Source organism: Anas platyrhynchos, chromosome Z, assembly GCF_047663525.1.
Source record: "Anas platyrhynchos isolate ZD024472 breed Pekin duck chromosome Z, IASCAAS_PekinDuck_T2T, whole genome shotgun sequence".
In the NCBI taxonomy this organism is placed as follows: Eukaryota; Metazoa; Chordata; class Aves; order Anseriformes; family Anatidae; genus Anas; species Anas platyrhynchos.
Window position 1 is genome coordinate 23552854 of NC_092621.1, and position 24566 is coordinate 23577419.

Consider the following 24566-nt stretch of genomic DNA (forward strand, 5'->3'; position numbering starts at 1 on the left):
CCTAATGCTTCAGCCCCTTCCCTACTTCCATCCTTTGTTTGCTGCCATTGCTGTAGTATCCTTTCTTTGAGTGAAATGATGCATGCATTACTTGGAGATAATGCCAGATAAATTTATACTGTAGTGAAAGCAATACCACAACAGATTCATCACTTATCAGAGACTGGTGGCTGCATTTCTGAAGAGTTCCCCAGGGAGAAATTTTCCCCCCTGGTTTTTAAATTACCATCTTTACCTTTTTGAATCATGAGTCTTCAGAAATGGTTTAAATCAATGAAAGAAAAAGGGCAGATGTTTAATGGTATTTAGATGAGTTTTAAAAATCTCTTCAGGCATTGCAAAATGGTTCCATGGCTCTGTGTTTTGAAAGCTGACTCTTGGTTCCATTCCATTATTACCTACTGTTTGCAAATAATATGTATTTCTCAGATAATGGATATTTTGCAAAAAGTTCTGTTTAAAAATGGCTCATTTTAATTTGCTATTTCTGAAAATAATTTCAGTTGAGAAGGCTGTCAAAGTATATTTTTCTAGCATGCTTGGTTATCACCCATAGTATACAGGTTTCATCAGCACTTCTATTATAAAACCCGCATGTTCATGAAACTGAGTTTTGACAGGAAAATCCTCTCTAACTTGGAATTTGGCCTGTATTGTTTTAGCTTAGGCTCTATTTTTAAAATGTTTATTCTCATTGGAGATTTTTTTAATGTTCATTGACATACTTAGTGTTTTTGTATCTTTCTAGCTTCTGATAGACTCTAAAGATCTGTGGCTTTTTTTTCTTAAGTTGTATTTCAAGTACTTTTCATTCCTACACTTTAAAAAATAGTGTTTTGTATAGTAATTGTATGTGAAAGTTACTCCTTAAATCTGTTCCACAATAAAATTATCTGCATGGTTAATTTGCAGTTAATGATTAAACTAAGTGTTGTTCAGATTGTTACCTAGAATTTCACTTGCAATAGTCACTTATTATGTAGAAAAATCCAGTTTAGATATTCTATGTGAATATTCAGTTATTCTTCACATTCATAAGTTTACAGTACTGACAATAAAATCGTATCTCTCAAATTTCAGGTTGTTTTCTCTGTCATATAACTGATAAAATGGGCATCTTTGGCTCTGAAGAGTATATAATTAACTATGTATATGATTAAAGTAATACTAAGCTTCCCAGAGTCTTTTAGCTACCAGCTGTCCTGTTTAGCTTTTATTACCCAGAGGAATTCTTAGTTCTTGTGCCACTGGAGTACAGAATAGACTTAGGAACTTTTCACCATAGGCTAATATTGGCAGGAACAACTCAGTAAACTTGGTAAAGCTGAAAAATGTAAGCATTTCCTAGAGAACTGGTCTATGTTAGTGACTCCACAGATGATAAGCTTATAGGAATAAAAATGCTTTTAACTGTTTGTTAGGCATATCAATCAGTATTTCTGTGTATACTATGCAGACCATTTGGAATCTGTACCTGTCTGAACTATAAGAATCGCTCCAACTGCGAAGCTTTCAGCAGCACATTAAGGATAGGGCACATATTAATGCCTACCTAGTACGCTACAATTCTCATGAGTTTTAGCACGTTATTGCTGTCTTTCCCTTAATGCTCAAATTGCACATAGACCACACAATTCCAACATTTCAGCAGTCACAACACTATTGTTTTTTATTGATACTTGGCTGTTTGAAGATTACATAGACATTGAATAGCAAGTCTTCCTGTTCCATGTGGTATTTATCCCCTAAATGCTTAGAGACATCCTAAGAGTTATTTGGCAAGAACTACAGATAGGACAGCGTGTTTACTAATGATTCCAGAAAAAAGTAATTTCTCAGATTTTAGTTCTTGTACTTCATTTGTACTTACTGTATTCTAATCTTTGCTTCTAGAAATAGCTCAGCTAGCTAACTGTGACAGTGGAGCAGCAGAAACTCTGGAAATGGATGAATCAATAAGTGTAAGTTTTCCTGTTACAATGCTACTTTTGCTGAATTGGAGCAAGGAAAAAGAAATGTGTTGTTACCCCTCACTGTCTTATATTGTTGTCCTAGTATGTGTAAATCGATTGAATGGAGCAGAAGCTAATCCTTATACTATTGCAGCGGTGAGCACCATGGTGCTCAGCAAACAGAGGGATCATGAAAAATATCAGAACAAAACATTCTACCTATATTCCTAGATGTTGCATTATCTGGCTTCCATGAAGCTGCTGTAATCACCACGTGAAGGCTGTTTTACTACAGTTTCCACCACTGACTCTTTCATTTCTGTTCATTGTAATTATCTTCTTTTTAGAAGGATTTTTATACCCTTTCCTTAGAAATAAATTGTTTTAAAGCAGTTTTAAGACAGTCTGTTTGCAGAGGCAGCTAATGATCAAATTAAGAGTCTGAACAGGTACAGTCAAGCCATGAGGAGGAAATGAGCATGTTAGCAAATAACCTGTTTCATAAAGTTAGTTTGCAGTCTGGAAGATGCTGCATTATTCTTTTGAATTGGTGTTTGAAAATATTTCACTACAATAATGGATAACTTACAATAGTATTTTGTCAGATGCTTGTTCAAAATAAAAAATAGGTGATTGGGCTGGCTATTGCAGTGGGTTTAAATTCTGTCAATTTAAATTCTTTTAAAAAGATGTTATTTGTACTTTGGATGTCAGCCAACAGACTAAATGCAGTTCTAGCAATAGGTAGTTCAGTAATACTTTACTGGCATTTTTAAATATTACTAGAGTTTAAAGTAGAGCCATGGGGTATCCGTTAAGCTAGTTTTGATCTGCTATGGGAAGGACATCATCCTGTCCTAAATGTCCTATTATCTTCAGAAGATTTATGATTTTCTGGCCAAATACCATCTGTAAAGACTTCCATAGTTGTAATGTAAAGGGCGTTTCTCACTCTGCTGCTTTCATTCTTCTGCATTTAAAACACTGTATTAGACCTGAGCACTGTTTAGAGGAAGGATATTGACAAATTGGAGAAAAAAAATAGAAATGATAACTAAAATGCTGAAGGGAAGTTCTGAATTATGAGATGAATATGAAGGTATAAACTGGCTACTGAAACTTTAATTCTGTAAGTTTTTGAACCATGAAAATGCAAATTCCAAAGTTGAAGAAATAAAAGATAGTGCAGTGTAATAAAGGAATATATAATTGGGGAGGAGGTATGGTGGAATGATATCAGGAAAGAAGAGTGTGGGGTGAATATCTAGAAACATTTTCTCAAATGCGGTTGTGGAATAAATGTAAGATAAAATGACTCATGAAAAGTGTCAGGAAGCATATCTTAAAAGTACAGAATCATTCAATATCATAAATATGTAATTAGGGAGAGTCCTGTACTGGCAGGCACATAGCCTAAATAATGTAATGTAATATAAATTCTTTCTGCTCTTGCGTAATTCATTCTATTAACATATTCACTAATCTTGTACGGAACTGTTTCTTTAGCAACCATTTCATTGAAAGTGTTCCAACCAGATCTACTTTCAACTATAACTGTTACTGAACTACCTAGATAGGGATCACAGAACTCTTCAGAGATTTGGGAAGCATCATGATAAGGATCTTGTGGGTTTGGAATAAGGAACTGGGGAATCTGCACATACACATGCACCTCACACCCTGCATTTCTAATTTACACTTATATCTTCAAGATTCACTAAAATTACAGCTAGAAAGAAGGTATTCAAGACAACTCCATTTTGAAATGTTCTGGCATATAAGTAGGTGAAAGAGACCCCTATCATGGTAAAAGTATTGCATTTTCATCCTCCATATATTTCTTTGTGCCTCTTTCCACAAAGTACTAATTTGTGTACTAAATTGTATCACAGCCCTAACATGAGTTAGAAATGTACAAAATATTTGCATTAACGAGAGCTCATCTACTTCTGTTACTACCAATCTGTACTGGTATAAAATCAGACTTACTCGAATGGGAGGGCAGTGGCCAGAGAGTGCCTAGTGGGATTCACAGAAGTGTGTAACTCCAGATAAGAATTGCTCATAACTCCTTTATCAGAAGCCATCATGCGTATCTGCTGTAACCCTGGTACATAGGACAGACAGCTCCAATATAACAGATAGCTTTTTGGTGAAAAGACAGCTTTGCCTCAAGAACTTCTCAGGTCCCTCATTTCAGCAGCTGTGTGGTCAGCTGGCCAGAGCTTTCAGACAGTTCATCTGGATGTGACAGACTCATGATAGTTGATGCTTTGGTTTGTTTTTTATTTTTCCCTATTTTTTTTTGGGGGGGTGGGGGGGGGAAGCGGGGGAAAGTAAAATAAAATACTGTACTAACTGTGTTCTTCTCTTTTACTTTGAAGACCTCTAATACCTCACTGCAACTCCGGAGGAAACCTCGGGAAAGTGATTTTGAAACAATTAAACTGATTAGTAATGGAGCTTATGGGTGAGTAATCTTTGAGTATAACAACCCTTTTGCATTTTGTTTTTGCCTAACTTCCCATTATTTCTGCAGGGATAGTTATGGAATAGAGTTTGTTAGCACTGCTGTTTTCTTAATTCTGCTTTCCTCCTTAGCTGCTAATACTTGAAGTTCAGAAGAAAAACTTTTTGGTAGCCTCCTAAGCAACGATGAATTGCTGTATTCTGTAGTACATTAATATACTAAATATTGTATCACAAAGATTTTTCAGAACTAGGTTACGTATAATGACAAAGATTAAATCTGAATAAATTAAAAGATAGACTTAAAGCCACCTTTTTAATACTAGAAACAGCTGATGTTTGTGCAGATCTGAAACAGAATGAAACTACATCTTTAAGGGAGACAGGTTGTTAAAAAGTGCTTATTTGACCTAAAAATACTGATAAAGTAGAAAGCAATTTCCATAAGTAGTGCTAAACAGCTGTATTCTGTCTCTGGACTCTCACCTATCCTCAGATTTTACCAAGACAACTTTCAAGGAATTACTGTTTATTGGTTGAATTTTCTGAGTACTTGGAAAGTACACAATTTACTTCTCAGTGGTATGTGAGTTGTTTGTAGATAATCCTGGAAGACCAAGTGAGAATTACATTAGCCCAAGCCTTAAGTGAGCATGAACTATTTTGTGGAATTACACTGCAGGGATTATGCCTTTCAGGAGACAGAACTTATATCTTTAGTCTTACTTGTGATCAAGTGCCACCTATAAGACCTTTGTCTGGCTCCTTTTCAGCACTAAAATGTGTCAGAATAGGAACTATTATTGTTGATCTAACCTGAGAGTTGTATTGGTTCAAAATAGAGTTTTCTGTCTGGCGTTCAGGAGCCCATCACCAAACGAGGCCATGTCGCGGAGCAGCAGTGAAGGAAAGGGCTGTGCTGTTCTCAGTGCAGATCACATTAGACTGTCTCTACTCTGTGCTGCCTGTACTTAAGGTGGGAAACAGCAGTTAATCTGACAGGACTCTTTAAAAAGACCCTGTACTCAGAAGAGAAAGCACCCATGATATACCCACTGGAATTATGCATGCTTTTTTAATGGTCTGGGGATTATGGGTACAGTAATGCCTCTCCCTGGTCATATTTAGTTAAAGGCAACCCCAAACTCTGATGGGACGGGTGGTGTTTATTGCTTCTCATCATGACCGCATATGTGGAGGGTTACTTGTGTCCAGACCTGCTTACATAGTTCAACAAAAAGCCTGAAGGAGATAGCATAATTTGCTTTAAAGTTATGTAAATATCCAAATACAGCTTTTCAATGTTCAACCTCTTAACAGTTCATTTTCTCAGAATTTCTCCCTAGGCAAATTCATTACTGCTAGTTTCTCCAAATTACCCTAAGACTTCAAAAGCCTTTCTTCTGGCACTTAGCAGGAGCTGCTGCTCCCCTCTCTGGCTGCATCCCTTCTTCCTTCCCTTGGCAGATGCTTAGTTCCCTCCCTCCCTCCCTCTTTCATCTCCTACCCAATTTCCTCTTTGTCTTACTGGAGGAAGAGAAGAACCATGTGGGGTAGGTCCATGTCAGAGAAAAGGGCGTCTGAGTCACTGGACCTGCCCAGCTTCTTAGAGTTTTAGGTTGGTGTGCAGTGGAGAAAAGAGGGAGTGGTGGCACACAGACATGCTGCAACCAGCAGTGTGAGGCTGGCCACAAGAAGTCAGAGGTGCAGCAGTCCTGGGGCTCTTGCTCCATACATTTTAAAGCCAGAAGAAGTCCTGATGAACCATTAAGAGATACAGACTGGAGAGAGCTATCTGTTTGAAACAAGAGACAAGTAAGGATTTGAAAGGTGAAAAAGAAAGGATGAAAAGCCCGGGCTTTCTATGGCATATGTGATGTAGACATGTAGGATATTTTTTCTTGTGCTTGTGGCAGGGAAAATAAACGCTTACTGGGTGAAACACCTTTCACACATACATACAACAGGTAAAATTGTCATAGATGTTGTAAAAAATTGTTGAGACCCCCATAAAGTTGTGAGGAAAGGGAGAGCTGATTGAGGTTGAGCAGCTTGGAGTGTATCTGGATTCTGTATGAATCATTATAGCCTTTATTGACTGTTGAAACAGAGGTATGCTGGTAATAATCAGCTTTAATGGAGTGCTATTGTTTCCATGCTTAAGCAAACAACAACAAAGTGCATTTTGTTGGTTGGGATTTTTGGTTATTTAAACCAAATTACTTCTTATGAGAAAAATCAACAAGAAAGAAAATGATATAGCCAAATATAAACTAATTTAGAGGGAAAGGAATAAATTCAGTGAACAGCGTGGAAATAGACTTTTTAAAGTATTTGCTCATCACTTTCAAAAGTGATGTTAGCACCTCGTCTTTAACGTTGCTAAAAGTTTTGCAAAGTTTTGGAGGCTTGAACTCAAATTGTCTAGGATATCGCTTTTTTAAGAACTTCTGTTTGCTTGAATTTCTCTGCTGTGTTAAGTAAGATAAACGGGACAGTATTATTAACAGACTTCGGATGAGTATCACATATTCTTTTTCTTGACAATTGGTGATTGTTTTTTTCAAAACTTAGAGTAAAGTTTAGAGGGGAGCACATCACTGTTACCTCTGTATTTTTTAAGCCATCTACAAAATGAAGTGTAATTAAGCAACACTATCTGTTCATCCGTGAATACAATGCAATAAACTGACCCATAGGCGTTTATTGCACTTTATTACAAGTATAAGCAGCTGAAATAAAAGTTACTGTTACTATGCTACAAGGCTTTTTTCTACTTCCATGCTTTTCCAGGCCATTAACTTTTTGAAATAATGTGGATGTGTGAATTCTGCATGAGCTTCATTGACTTATTCTCAATCAGTGGGCATATTTTGTGCTCTGACATATTAAATTTAGTATGCTATTGTAATATTTATTTTGAGGATATACGGGAGGTTTTCCTTCTGAAGCAATTCACAATATATATGCATTCTGGTGTCTTTGACTTTATTGTGGTGTTTTTGCCTTCATTAGTGAAATGGAAAGCTTTGTTTGACGGGGTAATTGTTGGTCTTGGCATGCTGTAGCAGAGATTTGTCAGATATGTTAAACTTGATGAGTTTAAATATAAGCTATTGGTTTTGTGAAGGTTTGAGTAAATATCTTAGGATTTCTCTGCTTTTAATTGTTTGGGTAAACTCATTTGTAGTGCAATTAAATGACTGTATAGTAGATGAGGTGTATCAGGCTGGGAATATACAAGAAGTTAAACAAGCTGTGAATCAGTAAACATGTAGGACACAGGCCAAGTCACTAATGGTTTCACAAGCTGTCTATCTGACTTGTTTTCAGCCAGCCAAAATTTTCCTTTTCATATGTCCCAAATGTTAAACTTTTACTGCACTCAAAGCAACATTTTTTTTCCCCATTTTTCAGCTTCTGAGAGGCAGCAGGTAGTCTACGTCTTTAAGGTGGCATCAGCCTGTTCTCCTGAGCTAGCTCAACAGAATGAAGATTGTTTGATTTCAGGGAAGGGAGTGATGTTAATTCCGTTGGTCTTTACTAATGTTTGACTGTGTCTGCTTAAAGCAAATGCATGGTACCACATCTGGCAGGAGTGTTTTCACTTCTACAGAAAGAGATGTGTGTAACGATTGCCTGCATGGCACACTGGTTAATTGTGTCACTAGGTAAGTTTCACAACTCATCAGCAACATTGGCTTGAGCAGCCACTGCCCCTAACCTGTGAATGAATACTCATTATTGTCTCTTCTACCTGCTCATGTTTAGTTGAGTTGAGAATGGTACTAAATAGCACCACCTCGTAGAGGACTGCAGATCAAATGAACTGTATTCTTTTTTAATTATTATTTCCCTTTACCTCTGTGGGTGACTGCTCTACACAGAGTAAGAGGTTTTGGCTCTGATGCCCAAGGCTTTAAAGAGCAGCTTAAAAACAAGGCTGGCAGTTTCTGTATCTTATACTCATTATTCATTGTGGGCTTACACAAAATAGTGAACTTCGAACTCATGGACTTTATTGTTGTAGAGTGAGCCTCCCTTCTCAGTACAGCACTGGCCAAATGTACTCTTTTGTAGCTAATATATATGTGAGGATCTAATATTTGATAGCTAATACAATCTTTTCTGATGGTAGAGAAAGGTTGTTACAGTATTGACAGTTTCAAATTGAGTCGTTCCTGAATGTGCAGCGTGCTACAAACTGGTGAAGAACTCAAGCTTTTATTTTCCAAATTACGGAATAGTTCTTACTGAGCTTATTTACAGAAAATCTGAAAGTGGTTTCATCACTGTGCGTCAGTGTTTACTGGCTGCCATAAAGGTAGAAGTTGTTTCAGTTAGATATGGACAGGTGGTTAGTCTGGCCAAAATTTATGTGACATGTTGATACAAATAGGACTAGTACCAAGAATCACAGCTATCTTGTTCTCTTTCTCAGATGGCCAGCATCTTGTATGCTACTATGCAGAATAAGATATATCCAAAATGTTGCTGAGACGAGGCTGTGTGCTTCACCTACACCACACTGGATGCTTATCTTAGGAATGCTGCAGTGCTTTAGGCAGCATTATTTCCTTGCCCACAAATAAATTTGATGTGGTGATGCACATTTTCTAGCTAGGAGGTGGTACACTGTTGTTTGTGAGTCCTGGTCTTAAATAACTATCTGTAAATTTTACTGTAATGCTGTGATACAAATTGTGGGCTCACAAATGGCTGCCTGGCACTGAAGACAATTCAGACTTAATTCCAGGGTAGTACAGAGTTTAGCAGTCTCTTCTCAGGAAGTTGCTTGTGAAAATGAAGCGTAGTGCTTGGTTAGCAGCTGTGACTTTTAAACAGTGAATACAGAAAGTACAGTACCTTTGTTTCCACAAGGAGTTCAAGGTCCTTTGGCAAATGCGAGAATCAGGTCAAAGCAAGTCACATGGCAACATTAACCTCAGGCACTGAATGTAGACAGATGATACTGTAAAATGTATCTAGAAGTTGAAGTTACCGAAGAGCTAGGTCTAGTAAACTAGGCCTGCAGCCTGTAAGTAATATAAGGAAAAAGAAGGAATTTTTGTTGTACGATTTGAAGTGTAGGCTGCGTATTAGGTAAGTTGAAGCAATACAAGAATGAAGTTAAACATTTGTTTTCATTTTTCTTGTCATCTCAACACATGTGCATAGTGCTTTTATATTTGTGCCTATCTAAAGGTGATGTATAAATGCTTGTTCAAGCTGAGTGAAAAACTTATGTTGAAGTGGAAGGAGGCAGTGTTTGGACAATCCCAGAATTTATTAATTTCTTGAGTGGATGGAGAGGGCAGTCAGATGTTCTGGGTGTTCTAAATGCATTTCTCTTGTATTAAAGGAATCCTCAAATTGACAGTTCTCTTTATAACATACCAAAAATTACGACCTGAGCGTTTAGTGATCAATGCCAGGAAAATCGGAGTGAGGTATTGTGCTCTTATAAAAGCACATATAAAGCAAAGATAAACTTCTGTCTAATGCTTCAGGAATAGCATCCTGAAAAGTAAAGGAATAGAGAGCAACAGAGGATAGTGAGCCTGTGGGGAAAAGAGAGTGAGCTCAGTGCAGGAATTAGGAGAGTGTAGAAAGGAACAGTTTCAGGGAACACAAAGGGTAATAGAAAGGTCATCCCAATCTTTGTGACTTATTATTCAGTAGCAGAAGCATACTTCAAAGATGGCAAGTAAGGGTTCAAAATAAAACGAAGTCAATGTGTACCAGAACTCACTGTGGTTGATCTCATCTTTTTACTTGGAAGTTCAGCGTCTTCTATGTCTTGGCAGCTATGTGCTTTACTCCAAGCTTTCCATTTTTTTAGATTAAGTTGAGGTCCCAGGAAGGTTGTTGTGTTGTTCTATTTCAAATGCATAACCTTTTCTTTTTTCTTTTTTTTTTTTCTAAAGTTAATGTTGGGGAGGGGGAGAGTTGCATTTTCAATTTATCGTTTTAGTGACATTTCAGCAAATTCTTATACTGCCTTTCAAAGAGTGGTAGCTGAGAACCACATGTGTCTCAGTGTACAGGATGCAGTGCCTTGCTAAGTACTGGTATGCTAGAGAAATGCATAGCTACTGTGAATTGGCAGCATCCTGAAGGGAGAGAGGTAGTTTTCAATAGGAATACTTTGCTTCTCCTCAGGGTATAGTTTTCTTTATAATGCTGTTTGCTTAGGTTACTGTGAGAGACAACATAGGATGTACATAAGTAATGATATGCATTTTTGTATGTAGAAGATCTTTTAAAATCATTTGGTATCATATAAACAGAGTACACATATCTAAGCGCGAGAGAGAACTGCGTTGCATTTGTCTTGTGAATCTGGTATACTGTGAATGAAACTTTTTTTTTTCTAAGGAGTTGTGGATAACTGAATTCTAGTGCAAATTTATACAATTATCTGCTTGCAACTACAAGGCTAGAGAAAGTAATTTGGAGAACTGCTGAAAAAGTAGCCAGCATGTCTCAGATATTTTACTGGATTGAATAGTTCAAACTTACCAGCTTTTCATCTTTAAATACAGTAGCAACAACTCTACACGTGCTACCATAGGAAAAGAGGTATTTCTTTTTTTTTTAAGCATTGAGGCTTTAGGCGTGTGAAAGACCCACTTTTCTACAAGTCAAAAATTCACAAAGGGACTGAAAAAAGGGAAAATAAAAGATGAAATTACAGGAGGTTAAGAAATTTAAGACGGATGAACAGCAGGTAACAAGAAAAGAGAGGAAAAACAACACAAAGGAAAGAAAAACCAAAGGACGAGTTGTACAGAAGAGGTGGAGAAAGAAGTTAGTATAGTGGGAGTGGTAGGAAGAGCTGCAGGACAAAAGTCATGAAGCCAGTAGGGAGGAGTACTGGAGTTGTATAACTTGGTCTTTCTTTGAGCTTGGGAGGGGCAAGGAGCAAGACTTAGTAGGAGGCACAAAGGGTGGGGTTTGTCTTCGGTTTTGCCCAAGGTGTTTTCCCCCTAGTTTCATGATGGTGTAATGTCTTTTACTTGCCCTATGCTATGTTCAAACAACAAACAGCAAGGGACTATTGAAAATTTTTAGAATGAGTAAGAGAAACTTTCTTGTCTAGAAAAAATATTCCACAAAGGAAAGTAGAAAGTGTTGATTTTTCAAGTGTGTCTAAGTTTTGTAGTAGTGTGAAGATGTTTTCAAAAAATAGTAAGGCAAAAATTGCTTTTCATACTTAAATACTTGTATGCTGATAATTGGACCTCATGGGGACAACAAATTGAATTTAAAAACTACATAACTGAGTCCTGTTTTTTCCCTTTAGTTTCTCCTTTTTGTCCTTTCTTTCTGTAATCACTCACTACTGTGGTAATTATATACTGGAGATGCTTTAAGCATTAAATGCTGCAAAGTGGATTTCAAGCAAGGTATGTTTTCAAGACTTGCCTCAAGGGATTTTGAGAAATGCAGCAGTCATGTCCTGTGTCAGTGTTTCATGGCAGGTTGATTCTTTTTCCTGAGCCTTGAAAGCAAGAATGTTTGACCATGTGAGGTTTTCTTTAACTTCGCTTCCCCTGGTACTGTGACCTTATCTAACCAAGTTTACAGGAAACTTTATACCCAACACCACAGTGAAATTCTGCAGATCAAGATGCATCTTAATCCTATATTATCATGTTAAAGTGATCTTTATTTTGGATTACCTACTGGTGACCTACCCCTGATATGGATCGGTGCTGATGTCAGGTTCTGAACAAGTACAGAAGATGATGCATATTGTACCTGGCAATGAGGGAGCCACCTCATCGAGCAAATTCTGAGTAACCTTCATGAGAAACCTGTGACATGTTTTAAAATCCCCTGGACAGTGTCTGAGTCATAATTGTCTGACTGCATGCTTACAGAACAAGCATTTGTCAGAGTGATTTTTATCACTGTGCCATGACTGATTTCCATATATAATCCTTTGCTGATGGAAACTCCCAAACTCTGAGCTGAGAGTGTTTGTTTCTGTTGGGGTGGGCTATTTGGTTTGTTTGTTTTCAATTTGTGTACTAATTTGTGTTGACTGAAACTGATCCTGATGATGAAACAAAAAGAAGTCTTTACCTATTCTGTAATATTGAAAGGTTTGTCAACTCCATTAGATAAAAACCAAATCTTTTTACAACGTTTTAGATATATGTAATATATTGCATGTATTTAGTTGTTAAATATATACATTTTAAAAGACATTTTTAATACAGTTAGTGCTTTTTCTTTTTCTCCCCCTTTTGGACTTCTTCAGTGCGGTTTATTTTGTGAGACATAAAGAAACCAGACAAAGATTTGCCATGAAGAAAATTAATAAACAAAATCTCATCCTTCGAAACCAGATCCAACAGGCTTTTGTTGAGCGCGATATCCTGACATTTGCAGAAAATCCTTTTGTTGTCAGCATGTATTGCTCCTTTGAAACAAGACGTCATTTATGTATGGTCATGGAATATGTAGAAGGTAAAGTGTCTGTTCTGGTTTACAGGGGAAGAGCAAGTTTTTGTCACACCAGAAATGAAATGTAATCCCTGCAGTTCTCTGGAAATACCCTGTGTGTCCTCTGTATGCTGGCACTACAATTTAGGATCTAAATTTAAGAATAAGGTGGCTTTTTTCCATTCATTATCCCTTAGTGAGGTCTTTTAAAACACTTTTTCTCCTGCTATAATGGGGGATAACTGATCTTTGAATAAAGTTTTTCATAGACTGTAATTATAAGTATCTTACCACTCAAAGTTCATGTGAAAATGAACTTTTCTGGAGTTCAAATTTTCATTAGCATGTCTTGTGGTATTTGCGATATTTTTTGCAAAGGAAGAGGAAGAAATTTGGAAAGGTGCTGATGTTGGAGGAAGACAGTGGACAAAGACTGTGAAAGATGAACTACTGCAGCTGAGGCTGTGGCTGTGTGAACTGTTTTTTTTTAAGCAGAAGCATGGGTTTTATTGGTTTCCAGCTGAACTCTTGTACCACTCAATCCCAGCTTCATGCTGTTTTTGTCAGTTCAGTAGTTAGTGTGCTTGCATGCTAAATTGGGTCATCTGACTGCAAAATCAACATATATGACTTCAATTTGTGTCTGCTTCTGCAGCATATATGGATTATGCTTGTACACCTCAGAATTTATGGCATCATCTGGAACATTTGTCCTGTTTCCACAGGTGGAGACTGTGCTACTTTGATGAAGAATATGGGTCCCTTACCTGTAGACATGGCAAGGATGTACTTTGCAGAGACTGTTCTGGCTTTGGAATACCTTCATAATTATGGAATTGTACACAGGGATTTGAAGCCAGACAAGTATGTATATAGAATATAACCAAAAGAGTACTTTGAAATGGTTAGATAAAATAAGAAAAGTGTAATTTTGCTGTACCGGAAATGTTTCGTTTTTTAATATCATAAATGTTATGTGGATTTACAATTTCTGCCTAATATGTGAATTTTCATTATCTGCAGTTACAGGGAATGTATGTTTCCAAAAGTGTTCTTTAAAGTCCTTTAAGATGGAAGAGGCTATACGAATAGATAAAGAAAAATGTACTTTTTTTTTTGGCTGAATGGAGGACTTTTTTTTTTTTTTGGCATATTGACATTGTATGTTAACGAAAAGTTCTAAGTATGCTTAAAAACAGGTTAATACAAAGTATCAACAACATGCAGGTTTTTGCTATTTGCATTACAAGAATAAGATTGAACACTATGGAAATCCTTCCTGTTGCTTTTTTTCTCCAGTATTTAAATATACAGAGGCTTTCCATTATGTATTTGTAGTGAAAAATATGGCTGTTGTATCTCCATTAATCTTCTCCCCATTTCACTTTAAAAAATAAAAATAAAAACGAATCGGTCACATCTGTTGGCTGATGTATACCTTCGCGGTGTGACACCTCAGGCCAGTGTAGTGTTACCAGCTAACTTAATATCTGAGTTCTTTTCAAATGAATGACCCAGCTTGCTACAGGCACAAAATGCCCACCTTGCTTCCAAAGCCGGATTAATTCTATTCCAGTTCTTTCAGAATTACTATTTATTTTTGTTCAAATAATCTAGCATTAACTTGTAACACTTAGTTGATTCTCTTAAGATGTGAAATTGCGTATAGAAACTTCATTTGCATTGGTAACAATAACACGTTTGCAACTGTCATATTCTTCACCTGTTTTGTACTTGATTAAATTTCTTTTTAAGCTGTCTTTATATTTTTGCAGTGCTGTTGAAACATTTTCCTCTGAGTATAATAATAATAATAAGGATATAATTTTGCATTATATCACAGTAACTCCAAATCATTCTAATTTTCAGTTTATTGGTAACATCCATGGGCCATATAAAGCTTACAGACTTTGGTCTGTCAAAGGTGGGGCTAATGAGTTTGACTACCAATCTGTATGAGGGTCACATTGAGAAGGATGCCAGAGAATTCCTTGATAAACAAGTAAGACACAGTCTTTTTCACTTTTACATTGACTGTTTGAATGAAGTGATGTTTTGCCACCAAAATGTACTGTAATACCACATAAGCTGTTGTTATTTCTGCATTGCTGTTCTGATGGTGTGTCAGTTACTGCAGATTATGGTAGTCTTTTTTCTTTCTACATTTGGGTCTATTAGTAAGATGAACAACCTAATTGTGTGCAAGTGAGCCTGTGAGAGAGACAAATGGAAAACTGTTTTTATAAGGAATTCAGAAGTCTCAGCAGAGTACTTGTGGAGCTCATGATGCATTGTACAACCAAGGGTGCTAAAATCCTTGATATGGCCCATTTCCCTTTAAGCATGCCTCATTACCATTGCTCACAATCTGTTCGCTGTAAAAGTTACTTAAGATAAAACTGTCACAACTTTCTTTTAAAGATAAGGATATGTTTAAATTAAATATTTGCTGTGACAGTCTTGCATGTATGAAAAACAAACTGTCCCTTGCATGACAGACATGTAAATGTGATTACTTATATGAGTAGATAGGTCATTTAAAAATGCACTATGCAAAAATCCTAAAATATACTGAATTTCATTTTTCTTTTTTTTCCAAGTTATTTTACATTTCAAGATGTACAAATGATATGACATAACTAGACTAAATTTACCATCATGCTTATTTTCTTTTGTTTTAGGTCTGTGGTACACCTGAATACATAGCTCCTGAAGTAATACTGAGACAGGGTTATGGAAAACCAGTGGACTGGTGGGCTATGGGGATTATACTTTATGAATTTCTTGTTGGCTGTGTGCCATTCTTTGGAGATACACCAGAAGAGCTGTTTGGACAAGTAATCAGTGGTGAGGATCATCACAAAGAATCAGATTTCTTAGTTTGCTGTCAAAAAATTCATTTTATTTTAATAGTAAAGATATTTACAACGTTATTGATACACTAAGTTTCAAGCTAGTTTTGCTCAAAAAAAGACACCGTTATTTCAATACTGTAATATTTGATTTACTGTCAAAGCAGTAAGAATAAATATATATTAAAAGCTGAATTTACCACATGCTGTTACTGAGTACAGAAGTGCAGTGATATAGAGTACAATGATGAAGCTACACTGAAAAAGAAAAGCAGAATTAGTAGGAAAGTAGCGCCTCCATGGCACAGTGTTTGGTAAAGAACAGTCTTTAGTAAAGAACTTATACCAGAGAAGAAATGGTTAAAATAAATTTGCATAAGTGGGAAAATGCCTCATGACACAATGAAGAAATTAACAAAGATGTGATAAAACCCTAAAGCAAATGTCTCTCAAATAATAAATAATGAGAAAGAGAAGGAAACAAATTCAATTCACAGATTGTTAATGATTTCATTCGTGATTGTTCTAGTGTAATGTTATTTCTGTAACAGCTGTTCTTCTTTCATTTAAAATTCAATAACCTTTTAGATCTTAACCTGCAAGCTGACCCTAAGTATTGTTTTGTGGCTTGTGGCAAAACTGAATGATAATTAAACAGGATCATTTACTATCCTACCTGCTGTTTCCATAAATTTCCCAGATGCATAGATGTAGAAGGCCTCTATTTAAGCTGAAAGTTCAACAGAATAGCACCTCTGTTACTGTATATTTCCCAGTCTGTTTTACAGTCTGCCTAAAAGGTCTGCTAAGACTAAAATAAACAAACAAACTCAACAGAGACAAAACTAACTGAACCTCCAGTTCCTCTTTCTCTGAGAACTCGTCAAATCCCCTTTGTACAAAAGGAATTAGTCTGTCATCATCTCACTTTTTGCTGCCTCTGACATTAAAAGCCAGACATGTTTGCAAACTTTAATGAAATGTATTTGAGAGTTGCCTGTAGTATAGCAGAGTTTCCTTCTTATAAAACACCCTAGCTATTTATGGATTTATAACTGTGCAGTTTTCTGATGTGATACACCAGAGCCTGAGTGACAAGGAGAATCAACTGTTTAATTAACACAAGCAGCAAATGCTGGCTTTGTTCTCAATGCCTCGTGGCTGCAGTGCAGCTTTATTCAGGCTTTATTTTCCAAATCAGATTTAGACTGCAATGGAAGCTGTAGGCAGACAAACATGGAAATAACTCATGTTTTTATTGCATTTCCAGACACACACACGTGTTTTTATCTTTATGCTCCCTGACTGGGAGAATGTGGGGGAATAGTTTAAAATTAATGACCAAATTTGACTTTAGACTTTATTTTGAATGTTGCACTAATTTTACATTTTATAAACCATCATGTCAAATTATCTGTGGAAGTGTGTTTTTGCAAACCTGATTCATTCCCACTTACTCTACAACGCTGTTGGTCAGCTTACTTTCTTGTTTTAATGTTTGATTGTCATGCTTTTCCTTTTGATTTTAAATGTCTTCCTGAAATCATTCCTACTGTGAATTATCTGTAAGAGAACTGCTTCCTTGGATAAGTTTCCTGTGCTAAAATATATGTCCCTTTGTATGCAACTGAAAAAGCCATGTTACAGAACCCAAACCATAGCACAGAGTTTTGTTGAGTTTCCCTTGGTGAAGGCTGCATTCAACTTGACAATCTACTCATTTTGGCCTCCTCATCTAAGCTTCTTTCTTCTTTATTATGGTTTGCCTTTTCTCCCATCAAGTTTTATGAGTAAATGGTGGGAAGCTTCAGTGTAAATTAGGTGTCTGAAACTGTAGGGTTTAAAAATAAGCCTCCCGAAATGGGTTACATTTTGTGGTTTTTTATTTCAGTACCTTTCTTTAAATTTCAAAATGCAAAGGTGAAACTCCTGTGTAAATTCTGATCATTATATCTTTAATGGAGACCATTTTAAAGGAAAAAATCTAGGTCATATAATTACAACACAAACTTTAACAGCCTTCTCTGTTTTCTGAAATCCTAGTATTCTGTCTCCTGATGCTGAAATCCCATTACCTTCCAAGAAACTTTTGCAGGGTTTTGTCTAAACCGGCAATATATTACACTTGTGGACGCAGCTTCTGCTAAAAATCAGATTAAAATAGCTGTGTAAGCTGTCATCAAGTTCACGTTGATCTTGAAATTGGCACTGTTTTCCACTGTTTAATTTAAATCAGGGTTTAGCAGAATTTTTAATCAGCGCTACCTGGATGTTGTATAGTCTAATAGGGTGACTGTAGGATTTCAGTGCAACTTGCTAGGAAGTGCAAAAGGCTTAATAATCTAAGAATCAGAAGAGTGAGTTGTTTCTTCTCAAGTATGAGAGGCTTGGAAAAATGCTACATTGGCATGGATCTCTCCAGAGCAGAGGCCAATACCTCAGCCCTTAGTCATGGAAGTAATGACTTTAGTGAATATCTAGCATTAAAGAATTACAGATGTAAGCAGTGACTGCTGGGTCAAGTCAGCTGTGTCCATCTTATCAGCAGTTTCCATTGAACAGAACTGAAATTTAAACCATGATGATTTGGCAGGGGAATAGGGGGACATCAGGGAAAAGGGACAGCATACAAGCCTGATGGAATTTTGCAATACTTTTCCACGAGCCAAGCATTGCTGTATTTTGCTGTTAAACATTGTTTTGGGTTAAAGGATACTTCTGACGAAAATGGGAGCATAAAAATAAGTTTTTTAAATCTGTGTAGAGAATATTAAAATCAGAAGTAACTGGTATGCAATAGAGCAATTTGGAAAAATTGTCTCAACTCTGACTTTACTGTTAGCTTACAATGATAGCTTTAGATAGCTTCTCCTTAATGTTGGGATCAGAATTAAATAATAAGAAACTTTTTGTTTTTTCGCTAGATGAAATCAACTGGCCTGAAAAGGATGAAGCACCACCTCCAGATGCTCAGGATCTCATTACCCTGCTGCTCAGGCAGAACCCTTTGGAAAGACTGGGAACAGGTTAGGAGAACTACTAAAAGTTTTGTTAGAGTCTTAGAAATATATTCACCACTGGAGCTTTTGTTCACTTTTTTTTGGGGGGGGGGGGTGGAGATGGGAGGTCTGGGAAACATTTGTTTGGGCAAGAAGCATGACATGCTGTTATAGCAGGGGTTAATTTACAGATTCAAACCAGTAATAAGACCTTAAACAAGTGATGAATGTCCTTCTGTGGTGTTTACATGTAGTTATTCTCATTTATTCTTCTCTTACTTGAAATAATAAAACAGAAACTTCTCAAACATCCAGTTAGGCATAGGATGGGATTACTTCATGAATGCAGTACTAGATAACAAAACTCAAAAACAGAGAAGGGGAAGATGTATACATCTGATGCCTGCTTTTTCAGAAATATCTTTACCTGGCAAATTGGTTCTTCCAGGCGTTAATCAGAAATGACTGTCTGAAAGATCCTATCATTCTCATTTAGCACTAATATTACTATATTGCATGAAAAAGAATGGAATCAGAAGCATGAATGTTAAGGAAATAACATTCAGCAGCAGGATTTACATGGGAATTTGGGTGAGATGCAGTAATGAACATTACATGTAAATTTTTAAAGCGTTAGTGTATGGGACCCCTAGTCACTGAATACCATTCCACTGGGCAAAGCAAATAAACAGAGCAAAAAAAGGCAGGAGACTGAATATAAACCGTAGTCTTACTTGTAGTGAGTATTGTACTCCAGGAATATAAATACACTGGGACACTAAGGAAACCAAGTGGAAGGTTGAGTCAACATAACTACTTAGAAAATTACTGGCAAAACTGAGTCCAGCAGTTAGAGTGTGATGCATATTTTTAAAGTTAAAAGAAATAAATAAACAGGAGCTTAGGGTATCAGTTTATAATTGTCCTTATCACAGCCATTCAGGGGGAACATGAGTATAGCCTAGACCCCAAATACTGTTGACATGGTCTCAAACTACATGTCTTCTTTTTGGAAGTGGTGTAAGTGACAGAAATGACTGAACTGTGTGTCTCTTGCTCCCTGCTTACATGGAATATGAACAGCCCTTAGCCTTCGCAGTAACTGATGGTCTGGAGTAAGTGGCATACTGTAAAGTTTGTTCTTCTCTCTTGCCCCAGTGCCAAACAAAGTAAGAGTGAGGGAGATACGATGTCCAAGATGGTTTCTCCACTCACTTCATCTACTGGAGAAGGCACCACTGTTGAAGGCAAAATGAAAAGCCAGGGCTAGTTCTGTTCCCTTGTTTTAAATATATATGTTTTATATATTTTACATATATACATATATATTTAAACATATAACACAAAATTTCTGGCATTTTTATTGTTTCATTGCCAGAATGCTCTTCAATGGTCACTTTATTAACACTACAATGGTCAATGTAGTGTTAATGCAGGACTGTCAACCTCTGAGAGGCTGGATCACAAGTAAATTGGAAATTCTGCCTCTGTTTTGCTGCAGCTGGATGAGAAAGTGAATTGGCTAGAATGAGGCTGGCTTAAGTACTGTAATGGTCAGTGCAGCTACATGGAGCATCTGTTTAGTTTGTTTAGGGGATGATTTCTTTTGACAGTTTGTGGTCTCTCAAGAGCTGGCAGTCTAAAGAAGAGAGTCCTGCAGTCATTCTTTGAAGCACAAAGGAGTGTTTAGAAACCACAACAAAGTTTTTTTTAAGTGTCAGTAGCAATGCATAGAAATGGAGGCTGCAACATGACGGGTCCCATGGGGGCACTGGAAAATAACATGGTTTATCCCAGGCTTCACCATGCATTTCAAATGACAGCCGTATCTGTTTAATAAGTATTAGCTAGCTGCATAACACTCCATGAAAATGGTAATTGTGTATTTGCTCAGGAGACATGAGTGGCAGAGTCAAGCTGAAAGAAGAGAGACAGATACTGTACTCTTATGAAGAAGGAAAATGACAAAAAAAAAAAATCTCTTTGGGTCTGAAGTGTCTGATATCTAATCAAGAATTACACCATTTGCTTTAACATCCCATTACTATGTTAAGGAAAGTTATCACTCCTTGACTAGTTACTTATGATTAGATATGAGTTTGGTTTCCTTTGGGAAGATTTGGCTTTTATGAGTTTTGTTTTTTCCCCTGCTGCAGTCAGAAAATCAAAACCTAGAAATCTTAGCACTGACTTAGAGGTCAGTGCTGGAGAATTCATGCTTTTTCCATGGCTCTGTACTGACATAACATTGACTTACCAAAGTTTATGCTGTATATCAAGTTGGAGTAACTCTTGTGCAGTAGCACACGTGTTTTCAGAATTAAATCTATGTTTATTAAAACATCTCCACCCATTTCCCCAGGTATTTTCAGCGTGTTAGTGTTATCGTTTATTGTTATTTCAGTATTTTGCATTTTTACAGTTGTTGGCTATTAATTTGAAACAAATGTAGTTGTTTAACACATTATAAAAAGTAGGCAGTAATCTATAATGAGGTAAATTATACGTTATTTCCTATAGAATTGTGTGTTACTGTCTTAGAAAAGGAGTTCCTAATCACCAATGATGTTTACACTGATCAGCAATGAGGAATCATTCTTTATTACTTTATAACTTGTAATTACTTTATAACTCATGTAATGCACATGTTTACATTTTTATTTCAGACTAATGCTTGGCCATTGTATAATCAGTGTGGCCAGAAAAATAGAAATGTTAGAAGGGGGAAGAATAAGAAACTGCAATGCCGACCTTGATGAAAAATGGCAACGAAGAGGTGCTCTGACATGTTTAGGTGATACTAGTGAGAAAGGGTAGTAGGAGTTCGTACCTGCGGTGATGACTGTGCCTTTCCATGCTAATTTGCATTTTTTTCACGAGGGATTTAGTTGAGTTAATGTCAGTGGATTTGTTGTCATTTGCTCAGTGTTTTTCTCTGGCTCCCCCAGGTGGTGCATATGAAGTAAAGCAGCATCAGTTCTTCAGGAGCCTTGACTGGAATAGTCTGCTGAGGCAGAAAGCAGAATTTATTCCACAGTTGGAGTCTGAAGATGACACAAGTTATTTTGATAGTAGGTATTATGTTGCATATAAAAAAAATCAATAAACACCTTGCTTTGATTGTGTATTTTCTTAATGCTTTGAGAATCTCCTGTGTCAGAACTCTGGCAGCTGTGCAATTTAAGTAATGGTATGACATTTCAGGAGAACTAATAATATAATTGTGCTTTCAGTTAATAATAAAGCTTATTACCCTTTTCTACTTGCCAATTCAAATAATTTATTACACTTGTCTGTAGCTCGTTCTGAGAAATACCACCATATGGAAACTGAGGAAGAAGATGATACAAATGATGAAGATTTTAATTTGGAGATAAGACAGTTTTCCTCATGTTCACACAGATTTTCTAAAGTAAGTAAAAATTGCTATAATGTTAATACACATTTAATGCATAAGTGTTTTGATGCTTTTCTAAAGTTTAGAAATGTTAGATATGAAAGAGGTATACAGGGTGTACATATACAATATGTTTCGTGAAACATTAACTGAAATTTGAGTGAGAATGAAATGGATACCATGAATACCAAAAACATGAAAATATTGTATAAGAAAATTATTTCTTGACTCCTTAAGTGATAGAAAATGATATAAATAGTTTGATATTTTCTTTAGAAAATGCATGTAGGTTTTCTTTATGCATAATTTGAATGTTTCTCCAGTTGTACTTGCAGATGATGGCATAACAAAGATTGCAGTACTAGCCTATAGTAGTGGTGAGCTTAAGTGGCAATAAACTGTAAAGAAGAAGCAACATGTGATTTGGTCAAAAAAAAAAAAAATGGATTTGAGTGAGTGATTTGAATGGTGTGAATTGAAGACAAAGCTGAGTGTCCAGAGGGGAAGAGATCCCAGCTAATTATTGCTGGGCAAGGAATGCAGAATGAACATACTTAGGAAATAGTGTAGATGAAAAATTGACAGGAGATAATGGATTAAGAAGCAGAATGCCTAATGAACATGCTTTTAATAGTAGGCAGCAGCGACTTTCAAAAGCTTTCTATTAATGAGCAGTTTGTTTAATACATTTTAGGAACTACTTAAAGATAATTCAAAAATGTATATTTGTTTGTATCTTGTTTGTTATGGCTTATGCTTTAATTAACTGGTATATTTCGTAGTGGCTTTGCAGTACTACATATGTATGGTATCTGTGATAGCATGGAGGAGCAGAGACAGGAGTTGTAGATATAGTTATTTTCTATGTAAACTCTTTATTTGTGCTTGGTGACATGTTTCAAATTCAGATATTAGTAAATGATTCAGTCTTTTTGAAGATACCTTGGACAAGATAACGTGGCTCTATGGATATACCTTCAAGAGGCAGTGGGAGCCAACTGAAACACAAGAAGTTCGTCTGAACCTAAGGAAGCATTTTTTGTAATTAAGAGTGTGACAGAGAACTGGCATAGATTGCCTAAAGAGGTTGTGGAGTCTCCCTCTTTGGAGATTTTCAAAAGCAGCCTGGACATAGTCCTGGGCAACCTGCTCTAGGAGTCCTAGCTTGATCAGGGGTGTTGGACCAGGCGGCCTCCAGAAATCCTTTCCAACCATTGTTTGATTCTGGGCTTTTGTGAGCTTCTACTCCCTTGAAAGCTCTGTTCCACAATAATGATTTAGTAAGTTAATGTCATTATGTCACTGTGCCCTAGCTGCAACTGCCAAGCTGTAGAATATACAGCTGACAATTTCTATATGCTGTTTGTCAGCTAAGCAAACAGACTTCTGAAATGTTAAGAATTTATTTTTTTCTAAATCCTTTAGCCAAGTAATTTATCCTTTCCTTCTGAGTCTTAAATTCTTGAGAATTTATTCTTTAATTCTGAGATTCATTTGTCTGCTTTCCACATCTGACTGGCAGATACTTTAGCCAGTTTCCTAGGTAGGGTTTTTTTTCTTTTGTGATTTTCTGGTTATTAGTAAATTCAGCATTTGCATTGATCCTGTGACCTGGAGACCCCAAGGCAATGGATTTTGTTTGTAGTCTTGTGGTTCACACGGTGAAATGCAGAGAAAGCTGATGAATTTGTAATGAGAAGAGATACTATTCATGACCCTGTATATGGAGCCAAGAAAGCAAAACGTTTTAAGAACAGAAAGTATAGAAATATAAAAAGGCTCAAGAAATTTGAAGTTTACACTGTGAAATACTGTATAAGAGAATACATGCAGAGTACCACTTGAAATAAGCGTACTTTCCTGAATATCTTTTTATATCAAATGTCAGTGATGAGAGCTTTTTTATATGATTGTGTGTGGTTTGTTTGTTTCTTCTGTAACAGGTTTTTAGTAGCATAGACCGAGTCACTCAAACACAAGGTGAAGAAAAGGAAGATGCAGGAGACAAAACAAAGAGTGTGACATTGCCTTCAGTGGAATCTTTAAGCTGGAGTTCAGAATATTCTGAAATGTAAGTAGAAGGAAGTGGTCCACATCCTGCTAGTCAGCTAGCAAGCCACCTCATCTCAGTTAACTGCATGAGAGTTTGCTTATTTTTATTGCAGACAACAAATATCTACATCCACCTCCTCGGACACTGAGAGTAGCCGGCAGCGACATAGTTCGGGTTTACTGCCAAAGCTGGCCATATCAGCTGAAGGAGAACAGGATGATTCTACCTGCTTAGTGGGGCCCCGGGAAGAACAGGAAAAGCCTCCGTTAGTGAGCGAGGAAACAGTGCAAGATGAACCTGAAGTAACCACTCCAGCAAGTACCATCAGCAGCTCCACACTATCAGGTAATTCAGGGTGGGTCTCTTGACTGATGACATTAGAAACAGTTG

General features: G+C 36.6%; 1 protein-coding gene across 14 annotated transcripts in view; it reads left to right on the forward strand.

Moving 5' to 3' along the window:
- Nucleotides 1-24566, forward strand: part of MAST4 (microtubule associated serine/threonine kinase family member 4) — a 293964-nt gene that overhangs the window by 252899 nt on the left and 16499 nt on the right. For all 14 annotated transcript variants that reach the window (XM_038170079.2, XM_038170081.2, XM_038170080.2 and 11 more), the window contains 11 exons: nt 1894-1961; nt 4337-4422; nt 12691-12899; nt 13601-13739; nt 14745-14877; nt 15557-15722; nt 18652-18753; nt 21675-21797; nt 22026-22138; nt 24067-24194; nt 24289-24521. In XM_038170079.2, the coding sequence (XP_038026007.1) occupies nt 1894-1961; nt 4337-4422; nt 12691-12899; nt 13601-13739; nt 14745-14877; nt 15557-15722; nt 18652-18753; nt 21675-21797; nt 22026-22138; nt 24067-24194; nt 24289-24521 (1500 nt within the window). The remainder of the gene's footprint in view (nt 1-1893; nt 1962-4336; nt 4423-12690; nt 12900-13600; nt 13740-14744; nt 14878-15556; nt 15723-18651; nt 18754-21674; nt 21798-22025; nt 22139-24066; nt 24195-24288; nt 24522-24566) is intronic.